At 45.4% G+C, this 13,353-nt stretch overlaps 1 protein-coding gene across 1 annotated transcript in view; it reads right to left on the bottom strand.

Moving 5' to 3' along the window:
- The window catches only part of CTNNA3 (catenin alpha 3), a 987,819-nt gene that overhangs the window by 442,027 nt on the left and 532,439 nt on the right, over nt 1–13,353 (bottom strand). The window contains 1 exon segment of the mRNA XM_030569668.1: nt 11,615–11,767. Coding sequence (XP_030425528.1) covers nt 11,615–11,767 — 153 coding nt within the window.

Here is a 13,353-nt window from a genome sequence, read left to right as displayed (position 1 = left end):
GGTGACCACTGATGCCATCATTTTGGCTGCTGAGCAGGCCACATGCAGAGCTGCCTGGAGGGAGATTCTGGCCACCATCCTCCAGAATGGTCATGAACTCCTGCCTTGACTCCTGTGGCAGCGAGTCCCTAAATTTGGCCATTGAGTCCCACAGATTAAAATCATATCTTCTCAGCAGAGCCTGCTGGTTAGAGATAAGTAACTGGAGGCTGCCCATCAAATAAACCTTTCACCCAAACAGGTTGTCATAACCTAGTCCCAGATTTGGACCTTAGCGTCCAAAATATAGGGGTTAGCATGAAAACCTCCAAGCTTAGTTATCAGCTTGGACCTGGTAAAGCTGCCACCACCCAAATTTTTAGAGTGTTTTGGGGCACTCTGGTCCCCCCAAAAACCTTCCCTGGGGACCCCAAGACCCAAATCCCTTGAGTCTCACAACAAAGGAAAATAAACCTTTTCCCTTCCCCCCTCCAGGTGTTCCTGGAGAGATACACAGAAGCAAGCTCCGTGAATCTAAACAGAGGGATTCCACCCTCTCTATTTCCAGTCCTGGAAACAGAAGTACTTCCCTCTTCACCCAGAGGGTATGCAAAGTCAGGCTAGTAAATCTAACACACACAGATTTCCCCCTGACTTCTTCCTCCCACCAATTCCTTGGTGAGTACAGACTCAATTCCCTGGAGTTCCCCACTAAAGAAAAACTCCAACAGGTCTTAAAAAGAAAGCTTTATACAAAAAGAAAGAAAAAATACAAAAAAAATGGTCTCTCTGTATCAAGGTGACAAATACAGAGTCAATTGCTTAAAAGAAATATGAATAAACAGCCTTATTCAAAAGAATACAATTTAACACATTTCAGCAACTACACACATGTAAATACAAAATAAAAAACATATAAATCACTGTCTTATCTTTTTTGTACTTACAACTGGGAAACAGAAGATTAGAAAACAGGAGACAGAAATCCTCCCATAGCCGAGAGAGAGACAGGCACAAGACAAAGAACTCAGACACAAACTTCCCTCCATCCAGATTTGAAAAAGTCTGGTTTCCTGATTGGTCCTCTGGTCAGGTGTTTCAGGTTACTTCTTTCCAGGTGTAAGAGACATTAACCCTTAGCTATCTGTTTATGACACAGGTCCAGTCTCTTAGTCTCTTTATTTTTGGGGGTAGCATTTGACTTCCCATCTGTCCCACTCATTTGCAGCCAACATCACCAGGGACCGGGGGAGGAAGTGTGAGGGAGGGGGAATGTGAGTACAACTACTCAAACCCACTGGCCAGTACATAGTACTACTTCTCCACCCTTTTTGAGGTGGGGGGCAGAGACACAGGGGTTTGCCCAGTGCCCTGATAGGTACCAATACCGTCTCATTAACTGGCAGGGACAATCTGGAGAGAGTCGCTGCAGCCAGGATGTCAATTCGGCTGTGCGCAGACTCTTTCAGCTCTCCAGCTTCCAGCCCCAAGTTTGTGTTGACCCATTTCAGGAGCTCTTGATGGGCCCTGAAGTCATCCAATGGGTTAATGGGGCCTGTGACTACCTCATCTGGGGATGAGGAGGAAGAGAACTGTACTGGAGGAGGGACTGCCTCCTCTTCCTCCACCACTTCCACTGGGATCTCAGTAACGAGGTCAGTACCAGAGTCAGGGTCTGGTGTTGGGTGAGGCAAAACAGTGGCTCTCAAACACCACCAAGTCTGAGCAGTGGAATAGGGGTCCCAGTACCCGGGGAAATGGCCACAGGTTCCAATACTGTCACTCTATTGGCCTGTGGCCCAATGGCCAAGCACCGGCTGAGGAGCTGGTACCAAAGTCCAATGCATAGGTCAGATACTGGTACTTCTTTGGCAGGGCAAAGGATTCTGGCTCAGACTCTGAGAAGGATACTTCCCTCAGAGACCATGGTGATGCAATACCCCCTTCCGCCTCCAGGCAATGCCAGGAAACTGGTGACTGACGACGTGTCAGAGACTGCTGCAGTAGGACCACGGAGCGTTTTCCTCTGGATGGTGCCATGATGGAATTCACCACCCCTTGATCCCTTCTATCCCCGGTAGCCTTGGCAAGCAGAGGGTCTTGAGGGTGGGAGGATCAGGAGGGATATCTTGTCCTTTGCCAGGACATCATGCCCTAGAAAGCCTCCAGAGTTGAAGAAGCCCACTCCCAGAAATTGGAGGTGGGTCCTAAACCACACTTAGTGCTCTAGGTGGAGTTTCTGGAGCCAACAGTGGCTCTGGGGAGGATGAGTGGCCCAGTGCAGGTCTCACTGCACCAGCCACTCCCCACTTCTCTCTCTTCTGCACTGGAGAGTGCCTTCTCTTGGCACTCTGTTTCTTACGCTTCTCCCTCAGCAGTGGGGATGGAGAACAGTGCTGCGAGCAGCACAGTGTTGGTGGACTGTTTCACACAGAAATCCAAGTGCTTGGCACCAATTCAGAACAGCTCAGCTCTGAGGCTGATCTGAGAGCTGCCTCCATGAGCAAGGCCTTCAGACGCATGTCTGTATCTTTTTGATTGCATGGTCTGAAGCCCCTGCAGATTTGACACTTCTCTTTAAAGTGAGTTTCCCAGAGACACTGTAGATAGCTAGAGTGCAGGTCAGCCACAGGCATGGGCTTGCCACAGGAGGCCCATGGCTTGAAGCCCAGAGACCAGGGCATGCCCAACCCCTGGTCGAAAGTCCCTCAATAACGGGGACCACTAGTCACACTATGTACACTAACTAAGAACTATGTACACTAACTACAATAACTATACAATATACTACAGAGTCCAAACCACTGGGAAAGAAGCCTTCAAAGAGTAAGTGGGATTGGTACAAGCAACTGTTACAGGCAATAAGAAGGATCTGAGAGGGTGCAGGGACAGAGGTGCTTCTCATACCGGCGCATACACATGCAGCTCCAGAGGGCACTAGAACCGGTTCTATGGATGCCACTAAGGGAAAAATCTCCAGCAACTGCGCATGTGGGACACACACACACCTAGTATGGAATGGGCATGAGCAAGCACTCGAAGAAGAAACTTGGATTTCTTTAACAGTGAAAAAAAATTACGGACATGCTGGAATCATAGAAGTTGTGATTTTTGCCAATAATTTTCCCTAGCACCAAGCATGAGCGTTAGGATTTTGACACTGATTATTTTTAAATAAAATTACATTTGAAAGAATGGGAAAGAAAAGATATACTGGTAATTAAAAAAGAGAATTTCATAGACTTTTCAAAAAGTTATAAGAAAAAGCACCATTTATGCTTTGACTTTGCAAGCCTCAACAGTGTTCCTATAAATGATGTCCTTACTGGATTTTGCAGGCAGCTGCATTTTTACATGTGTGAGAACAGATGATTTTAAACAAGAATTTGAAAACTGATGTAAATAAAAACAACTCACTGGGGACCAAATAAAAGGGCTTTGTGCACAAACCATCCCTGCAAAAGCTGAGTGAACAGAATGCTCTTTAGACAAGCTACAGAGCACAAGCACCACTGCGTCATGGTCACTACTACAGTCCATTGGCTGTAGTGGCAGCTGCTGTTCCAGCACTCCATTTCAAAGGGATTTTTGTAGTCACTTGATTTGTATAGTCATGGATCCAGTGGCCACATCCCTGTCTACCTCGAGACCCTCTCCTCCTTACCTGGAGAAAGAAAATACAAAACTGCCAAAAGCAAAGCATTATTTGATTTGTAGGCGTATATTTTCAAAACTTACTAGTGATTTTGGTTGTCTCAACCCTGGTGTGCCCAACTCCAGACACCTTAAAGAGGCCTGATTTTCAGAGGCTGAGTGCTCTGCATTTTCTGAAAACCAGGCCACTCCAAGCTCTCTAGATGTGTATCCAAAAATTAAAGAACCTAACATCACTAGTTACTTTTGAAAATTTAGTTTAATCTTGTTGCCTGATCTTTAGATTATGTATTCATTATATTGATTACTTAAGAATCCCCAGTTATTACTTTGAGGGTTGACGGGTTCTTGTCTCAAGATCAGGCCCAGTATTATTCAAATTATTATATAGTTGGGAACCCTGATGTGCACCATTGCAACACTCACTCTACAGGAACGCTTTTATATTTACAAATATAGTTTATTAATACATTTAGCACAGTCACAAACACCCCGAACTCAGTAAGGTAGATAGAGATACTACAGAATGTACATTTGCACACTGTGATAAACTCAGGACAGACAGCTGCAAAGGAGGGGTAGGAATCAGTACCAGAAGGTTAAAAGGCCCTCCTCCTTATCAATTGGGAGGCAACCACAGGTCAATCAGGTTCAGCTGTGAAAGGTTACCAAGGTAGCAAATTAGAAACAGCTGAGGGGGGAGCTACCTGAAGTTAATTAGGATCAGCTGATTCCAACTTGGGGCTGCCTGAGACCTTTTTAAACCCTTCCCTGTGGAAGGAAGGGGAAAGAGCAGAGAGAGAAGGAGCCCTGCTGCCAGGAGTGCAGGAATAATAAAACAGCGAGACCCTCCAGGAGGAGAGGCAGTACTTTCTCCCACAAGGGGGTAGAATTCGCTAACCAGGACTGGTGGAGATATGGGGAGCAAACTTCCCCTGTGTCCCAAGGGGGACTGTATTACCTGAGCCTGTCTCACCAGGGCTAAAAGCAGCAGAGACTGGGGAGACTGAGAAGGTGCCTTGCCACACGTGGTGTCAGGGGTGGGATGTGAGTGAGACTTTGTGGCAAGTCGTCTCGGAGCAGGGTAAAGCACCCCCCAACCAAAAAACAAACAAACAAAAGTCAAAATGGAGGATGTAGTGAAGACATTGGTGCAGGCCACTACGGCCCAACAAGAAGCTACCAGGGTGCAGATAGCTGCCCAGCAGGAGGCAGTGCGAATACAGCAGGAGACAAATCAACTACTGATGAGCCAGGCAGCTCAGGATCGAGCCACCCTGCATGAGGTTGTGAACCAGTTAAAGGCCCTGACCACCCTAGCGCACGGCCCCCCTGTGGGCAAATCACTATTTACAGAAGATGACGATGGATGATGACATGGAGGCATATCTCCTTGCGTTTGAGAGAACGGCCCGGCGGGAGGCCTGGCCCCAAGACCAGTGGGCCAGTATTCTGTATCCTTTTCTGTGTGGGGAGGCACAGAAAGCATATTTTGATATGACAACAGAAGCAGCTTCAGATTACTCCCAGCTAAAGGCGGAGATCCTGGCGAGGTCTGGCGTGACGACAGCTGTAAGGGCACAACGGTTCCATGAGTGGAAATACCGGGTCAACAAAGCCCTGAGGTCTCAACTGTTTGACCTGATCCATCTAGTTAGGAAGTGGCTGCACTCCGAGACCCACAGGCCAGAGGAAATTGTGGAAACCATAGTTCTGGACAGGTACATGAGAGGGCAACCGCCGGACATATGAGGATGGGTCAGTCAAAATGATCCCTCCTGCTATGATGAGCTAGTTGCCCTCGTAGAGAGACATCTAGCAGCGCAGGACCACTGGGGAAGGGAGGCACCCGAATAGGAGGCAAGGCTATGTACCAAGGGCCCGAGTTGCTGTAGCTCCAGGCCGAACTGTGGAGGGGAGGAAGGAGGCCGAAGAGCAGCCAGAATACTCGGAGGGACTTGGAGACTGGGAGAGAAAGACTCGAGGAGTAAGGCCTCACAGCCCGAAAACCAAGGGGCTGCCCCGAGTAGGATACCAATGTTATGCATGTGGAGAGATAAGGCATATATCTGCCCAATGCCCAAATCTAGAGGAGCCCATGCAATGCGACCTGGGAAATCTGGAAGAGCCATGTGACCTGATAAATCTAGTAGGGGTAGCGATGGTCCCTCATAGATATACTAGGTCAGTCAAAATGAATGGCATAAAGACCACCGCGTTAGTAGACTCAGGAAGTGCAGTCACGCTGGTCTCGGGAAAGCTGGTCGGGTATGATCAACTATCCCGGGCCAAGCGCACAGGGATATCATGTGTCCATGGGGATGTCAATCACTACCCGACTATCCCAGTAAAAATGGAGGTCCTGGGAAATCCCACTAAGGTGATGGTGGGGGTGGTCCCAAAACTCCCCTACCCAGTCCTCATAGGACAAGACTTCCCTGGGTTCGGCAGTCTACTTCCTGGAGGGGAGTCAGAAGGAGGTAACGACCCAGAAAGCAATGGGATAGCCTCGATAGTTAGTGACCCCCCAGCCTTCCATGAATTTGCCCAGGATTTATTCACGCCCCCTGGGAAGCCCGGGAAGACTCGTCGAGAAAGGAGGGCAGATAAGAGGAGAGGAACGAGAATCCTGACCCAGAACAGGAAGCCTATACTCATAGGGGAAAGAGTTGGTCAGACTGACAAGGAAACTAGGCAGGAGGTTGGGAGGCCCGCAGCTGGGCCCAGTTCCCCAGGGACCTCCCTCGAGGGGGAGGGGAAAGTAGAACCCCCTGAGTTTGGGCAAATTGGACCTTCACTAGAGAATTTTGGGCAGGATCAGGCCAATGATCCAGCATACAGTAATATTCGCAAAGAAGTAGTTGAGGTGAATGGGGTCCCTGTGGAAGGAAGAGCCAAGGGCCCAGGGCCATATTATATGATCAAGAAGGATCTGCTATACAGGGTAGTCTGTATCCAAGAGCAGGTCATGGAACAGCTCCTAGTACCACAGAAACATCAGAGGGGAGTGATGGAGCTAGCCAACAGCCATTTGTTCGGGGGCCATCTGGGAATAGATAAAACCCTGGATCGAATTCTGCAGAGGTTTTTTTGGCCTGGAATATATGCAGCAGTCCAACGATATTGTGCCTCCTGTCCGGAATGCCAATTACATGGACCCCGACCATGCCTAAGGGCACCTTTGGTACCTCTGCCGATTATTGAAGTCCCCTTTGAGCGAATAGCTATGGACCTAGTAGGGCCACCATAAAAATTGGCCTGAGGCCATCAGCACATACTGGTGGTGATAGATTATGCCACCCGGTACCCCGAGGCTGTTCCCCTACGGAACACTACGTCCAAGATTACAGCTAAAGAATTAATCCAAATTTTTGCTAGAGTGGGAATACCCAAAGAGATCCTGACGGATCAAGGGACTCCCTTTATGTCTAAATTAATGAAGGACCTATATGCAATGCTCCACATACGGGACCCTAAGGACATCAGTCTATCATCCGCAGACAGACGGCCTCGTCGAGCGTTTTAATAGAACATTGAAGAACATGATACGAAAGGTGGTGAGCCGGGATGGGAAGAACTGGGACACCCCGCTATCGTACCTAATGTTTGCGATAAGGGAGGTACCACAGACTTCAACTGGGTTCTCCCCATTCGAACTGTTATATGGTCACCACCCCCGCGGCATACTGGACATTGCCAAGGAAAGTTGGGAAGAACAGCGGAACCTAGGGAAAAACCTCATCGAGCATGTGTCGCAGATGAAAGACAGGATAGCCCAAGTCACCCCCATAGTGTGGGAACACATGGAAAGGGCACAAGGGGCCCAACAAACATACTACAATCGCCAAGAGATGATCCGAAAATTCCAGGTGGGAGATCGGGTAATGGTGCTTGTACCCACAGTGGAGAGCAAGCTCCTGGCCAGATGGCAGGGGCCATATGAAATAATAGAAGCCACTGGAGAAGTCGATTACAAGGTCCGACAGCCTGGACGCCGGAAGCTGGAGCAAATCTATCATGTAAACCTATTGAAACCTTGGCAGGACAGAGAAGCTCATGTGGTCACTCTAGGGTCCCTCCTCCCGAGAGCAACCCACCTGGCCAAGTGAGAATATCCCCAGAATTGACCCCTGACCAACGATCTGAGGTGATCAACATGATCAAGCGCAACCAGGACGTGTTCTCGGAAAAGCCAGGCAGGACTACTGAGGTTCACCATCACATCCTCACAGAGCCTGGAGTGAAGGTGAATGTCAAGTCATACCGGGTCCCGGAGGCAAAAAGAGAAAAGATCAAAACGGAAGTCAGGAAAATGTTGAAGTTAGGAGTCATTGAAGAGTCACTTAGCCAATGGTCAAGCCCAGTGGTCGTTGTACCTAAACTGGATGGCAGTATGAGATTTTGCAATGACTTCTGGAAACTGAATGAGGTGTGTCAATTTGATGCGTACCCCATACCCCAGGTAGATGAGTTAATTGACCGACTGGGGAAAGCACGATTTTTGTCCACCCTTGACCTGACTAAGGGTTATTGGCAAATTCCCTTGGCCAAGGCCGACAAAGGAGAAGACGGCCTTCTCAACACCAGAACGACTGTATCAATACGCTGTCCTCCCTTTTGGTTTACATGGCGCTCCTGCAACCTTCCAACGGCTCATGGACAAACTGTTGCGCCCATAGGGCAAGTATGCAGCCGCCTATCTTGACGACGTCATTATACATAGTCCAGATTGGGAGACGCACTTGGGAAAGGTAGAAGCAGTCCTCAACACCTTGAGGAAGGCGGGGCTGACTGCAAATTCCTCCAAATGTGCAACTGGGTTAGCAGAAGCCAAGTACCTTGGGTATATAGTGGGGAGAGGCGTGGTGAAGCCCCAACTCAACAAGTTAGAGGCAATTCAGAATTGGCCCCGACCAGTCCGGAAGAAACAAGTCAGAGCATTCCTGGGGCTGGTTGGGTACTACAGGCGGTTCATCCCCCACTTCGCCACCAGGGCCTGCCCGCTAACAGACCTAACAAAAGCCCGTGGTCCAGATATAGTAAGATGGCTGAGGAGGCTTTTGCAGAGCTGCAGACCGTCCTCTGCACCGATCCAGTGCTGATATCTCCAGACTGGGAGAAAGAGTTTATCCTGCAAACGGATGCCTCTGAGGTTGGATTGGGAGCGGTTCTTTCCCAAATGGTTGGAGCAGAAGAACACCCAGTCCTGTTCCTCAGTAGGAAACTCCTGCCCAGGGAACGTAAATATGCCGTAGTAGAGAAGGAATGCCTAGCCTGGAAGTGGGCCGTAGAAAGCCTTCGCTACTACCTACTCGGATGGAGGTTTACCCTTATCATGGACCATGTCCCTCTGAAGTGGATGCACCAAAACAAAGAGAAAAATGCGAGAGTGACAAGGTGGTTCCTGTCGCTACAGCCCTTCCACTTCAGAGTACAACATAGGTCTGGAATCAAGCATGGCAACGCGGATGGCCTTTCAAGGGTACATTGTTTGCCGACCCAAGTAGCCCAACCCTGTAGTGTTGAACGGGGGGGGGGGAGGATATGTGATAAACTCAGGACAGACAGCTGCAAGGGAGGAGTAGGAATCAGTACCAGAGGTTAAAAGGCCCTCCTCCTTATCAACTGGGAGGCAACCACAGGTCAATCAGGTTCAGCTGTGAAAGGTTACCAAGGTAGCAAATTAGAATCAGCTGAGGGGGGAGTTACCTGAGGTTAATTGGGATCAGCTGATTCCAACTTGGGGCTGCCTGAGACCTTTTTAAACCCTTCCCTGTGGAAGGAAGGGGAAAGAGCAGAGAGAGAAGGAGCCCTGCTGCCAGGAGTGCAGGAGCAGTAAAACAGCGAGATCTTCCAGGAGGAGAGGCAGTACTTTCTCCCACAAGGGGGTAAGAATTCACTAACCAGGACTGGTGGAGATACGGGGAGCAAACTTCCCCTGTGTCCCAAGGGGGACTGTATTACCTGAGCCTGTCTCACCAGGGCTAAAAGCAGCAGAGTCTGGGGAGACTGAGAAGGTGCCTTGCCACAACATCCATATAGTCACACCATCCCTTGTAGAAGTGTTAGCCATCGTCTTCCTCATCACTATCCCCTTCCCCGTCATCACCAGTGGCCATCATTCTGGCATCTCCCAAGGACTACATCTCTTTCTCCTACTGCCTCTAGGTTGGGATGCCACTTTTCTAATACATTACGTTGACTCTGCTATGCTCGATGCATATTCAGTAGGGGATTTTCCCCCTTTTCCTTATTTGTACTTCTGCACCTTACTAATATTGGAGTAGCTTTTTACTATAGGTTAGTATATCAATGATCTTAACTTATTATATGTCAATTCATTACCATCACCCTTTTGTGATTAGGTATCATATTTGTAATTTCTGTCCTGACTGGTTATTTCAGTTCTTTCCAAGTTCCAAGTTGTGTTGTACCTGTTTAAAAGGGTAGGAACTTAGGAAAGCCCCTATGGCAACCTGCTTTAATGCATCCTCTCTGTTAAAGGTCACAGCCATACATGGACCTGCTTTAGCTCATCACCATCTATCTAGCTGAAAGGTCCTAAAAATCTGTATGCTAACCTTGCCTTAACTCAACATACAGGATGTGGCCTGCAGGTCTCTTCTGTTACAGCCAAAATATACTCTAATATACGCCTATTATAATAAAACAATTAATCAAGCCCATAAGAAAATAAGAAACTTATCAGAAAAGACAAACAAGCAGGCTAACCTTAGATGTATCTCATGTTCCTGCTATGTACATCAGTTCGTTGCCAGGACACTCTGTGGTTGACTCATGTACCTGTGGTCAGAACTTCCCTTTAAACTCTATTTTCAGCTCCCCAAATATTTGGGATTTTCTTTTGGGCCACTTATCTGTGCAAAGTTTATCTGTTTAAAGTGCATAACCTCAAACCTTATGCTAACTTGCTGAAGCTAATGTCTGTCTTTCTTAATGTATGCCTGTAGGTTTCTTGCATTACTGCTGAATATAATGTGAAGCAATAAATATAATAAAGGCAGAAAAATCATTGATTTTTCCCCAAGTTTTACATCATTGACATTGGATACAAGAGGAAAAAGCATCAGCTCACCTGTTGCATGCATCTGAGATTATATTGCTTTGAGAACCCCATCTTGGGCATTTCCAGTGTTTTAGTGTTTAAACACTAGTGTGCTGCACAACCACAAGTAACTTTATCCATGTGAATAGACCCTTTGCGTATAGTTACTCATGTACATAGTGTTTACAGGATTGGTTGTCAATGTCCCAATCAATTCTATTCAGCACAAGTAATAGAAGATAATGTTACCTTTCATATATAAAATTGTTCTACTCTGAATAAAATGTAACTTATTTTTGCACATATCTGAGTATATTTTTAGGACCAAATCCTGCAAACTGGTACATACAGACAGATTCTTATATCTACTCCAGGATCCACACAACCACAGGCATCTACCCACCTTGGATCAGTTTTCCAGGAACATGGCTTTAAACTGCGGGCCAAGTAACAAGTCCTTGATCAGGAAGCTTGATTATACATTTCACATTATGCTGCATGTTAGACATATTAAGGATGAAACAGTTCACAAATAACTAACACTGACTTGTGGCTTCCAACAGTCCAGGTAGCAGAGGTCCAAAATATTTCAAGTTATTGTTTCTTACCATCTGATCCTACTCCTACTGAACTCCTCTTCAGAAAGCCTCCCATTAATTTAAAAAGGGAAGAAAATAACCCACTAGTTTCCTTTGTCATGAAATCTCATATGAGGCCAAGATCACATAAATCCAGATCTTAGAGCTATGCAGGAAGTAAACAAAGAAAGCATATGTTGTTACTGAATTTAGCTGCTGATGCATTTTGCTGAGTTACTATGCGTAACTATGTTATCAAATCAGGCAGAAAAATATAGTGCAGTATGAAGTCACTTATCACATATATTCAGTCCAGCTGCAGATCCATGAAGCCTACCTCCACAAGCCTGCTGGTGTGTTCTTGAAATATCACAGTATATTCCTTTATTTCCTTTTCTCTTCCATTTTTAGCAGCCTCAATGAGAACTAGAAGTGGAATAGTGGTATCCAAGAAGGAGTCTGAGACATGATCTATAATAGCTTTCCGAAGCTGAAAAATAAAGCATCATCCTCCTATCAGCTGATTGTATTATATTCTTTATTACAGACTACTACAGTAAATATAAAAACTGTCACAACTGAACAAGATCAATATACAGTAATTGTAATCTGAACTATAAATTATCAGCACTTCTATGAATTTCTTTGTATCCTATAAAAAGGGCAATATATACATGGAAATTACTGAAGCTACAATTTATCCACTTCAAAGATATCTGTATATAATTTGTAGGGATAATTTTATTATAAAATATATTATTTCACACACACACTCTCTCTCTCTCTCTCATGGTCTCACTTCAGCAAGCCTTTATGCAGATGCATGAGTCCCATTGAAGTCAATGGAAGCTGAACATGTACTAAAATGTTTTTCTCAACAGGGATGGACTGTTAAATTGGGTCCAATAAAATAAATAATTTATCACTAAAATACATCTATCCTCGTCTCCTTTGCATTTTCTCTTAAAGATCAGGCTCTAAGAGCTCTGGAAGAGCATACAAGTATAATGATGTTTATTCTCATTTATACCCAATATATTCTACATTATGTATTGTCATAACTATAAAATTACCCAAATGTTTTCTACCTTGTTGCAAGCCCAACAATATATTTTGATTAGCTAAATTGTATATGGCATGGTAATTATACCAATGAGATCACTGATAAGAACGTGATAATAGATTAATACAGCAAGGAGAATAATAAACAAGTCTGATGTCCAATTTTCTCCATTTGCATTAATTGTTCTTGAACTTCCATCTTAAATTATTAAAGAAGTGTAGCATTCCAGTATAAATTAGTTCTCTTAAATTAGATTTCATATAATCTTATAACTGATGTTTGAGAAATTACTCAGAGGATATTTTCTAGGTTCTAAATCTAAATGAGTTCATTGTAATCGTATAATACACTCTAGGAAGTACACAAATCAAAGCATTACATGGAATATAATTAACTTTATCAATTGTATTAAGTTCCCCAGTGCAAAATATGTACTTATTTGTTCTAGCTAGTTTATCAGTACATATAAAAAATGTTGATAGTAATACAGAAGACATTGATTGCAACAGAAAAGAAAAAGCATCTTAAAATATTGAAGTGAAAAGACACTAATTGGTTTGCTCCCAAAGGAAAATATTTTAATATAGCATTTTAGTTCCAACGTCCCTCTGTGAAAAAGCTCAGTGGGGGTAAGCACTCCTACGGTTAGGCAGATATGAAAAAACAAAGCCTTTCTGATGTTACTCTCCCTTTATATGGGGAAGCATATCCACAGAGCTAGCAACAGAGAAAAATTGTGTTGCAAGGCAAACTTTGGATATAGATTAGGGTGACAAGATGTCCCTATTTTATAGGGTCCCGATATTTCTATAGGCACCTATTACCCCCCACCCCATGTCTTGATTTTTCACATTTGCTGTCTGGTCACCCTAATATAGATTCCAACTATTTTGGAAAATACTTGTCTATCTAAAGTCCTGATCAGATACCTCAAGTCAAAGAAAAGCGTCCCACTGACTTCAATAGACATTGAGTCAGACTGTGACATTCCTGAAAAATGTTGTTCAAGCCAT

This window comes from Gopherus evgoodei, chromosome 7 (assembly GCF_007399415.2).
Source record: "Gopherus evgoodei ecotype Sinaloan lineage chromosome 7, rGopEvg1_v1.p, whole genome shotgun sequence".
Taxonomy (NCBI): domain Eukaryota; kingdom Metazoa; phylum Chordata; order Testudines; family Testudinidae; genus Gopherus; species Gopherus evgoodei.
This window is presented reverse-complemented; position numbering and strand designations above follow the sequence as displayed.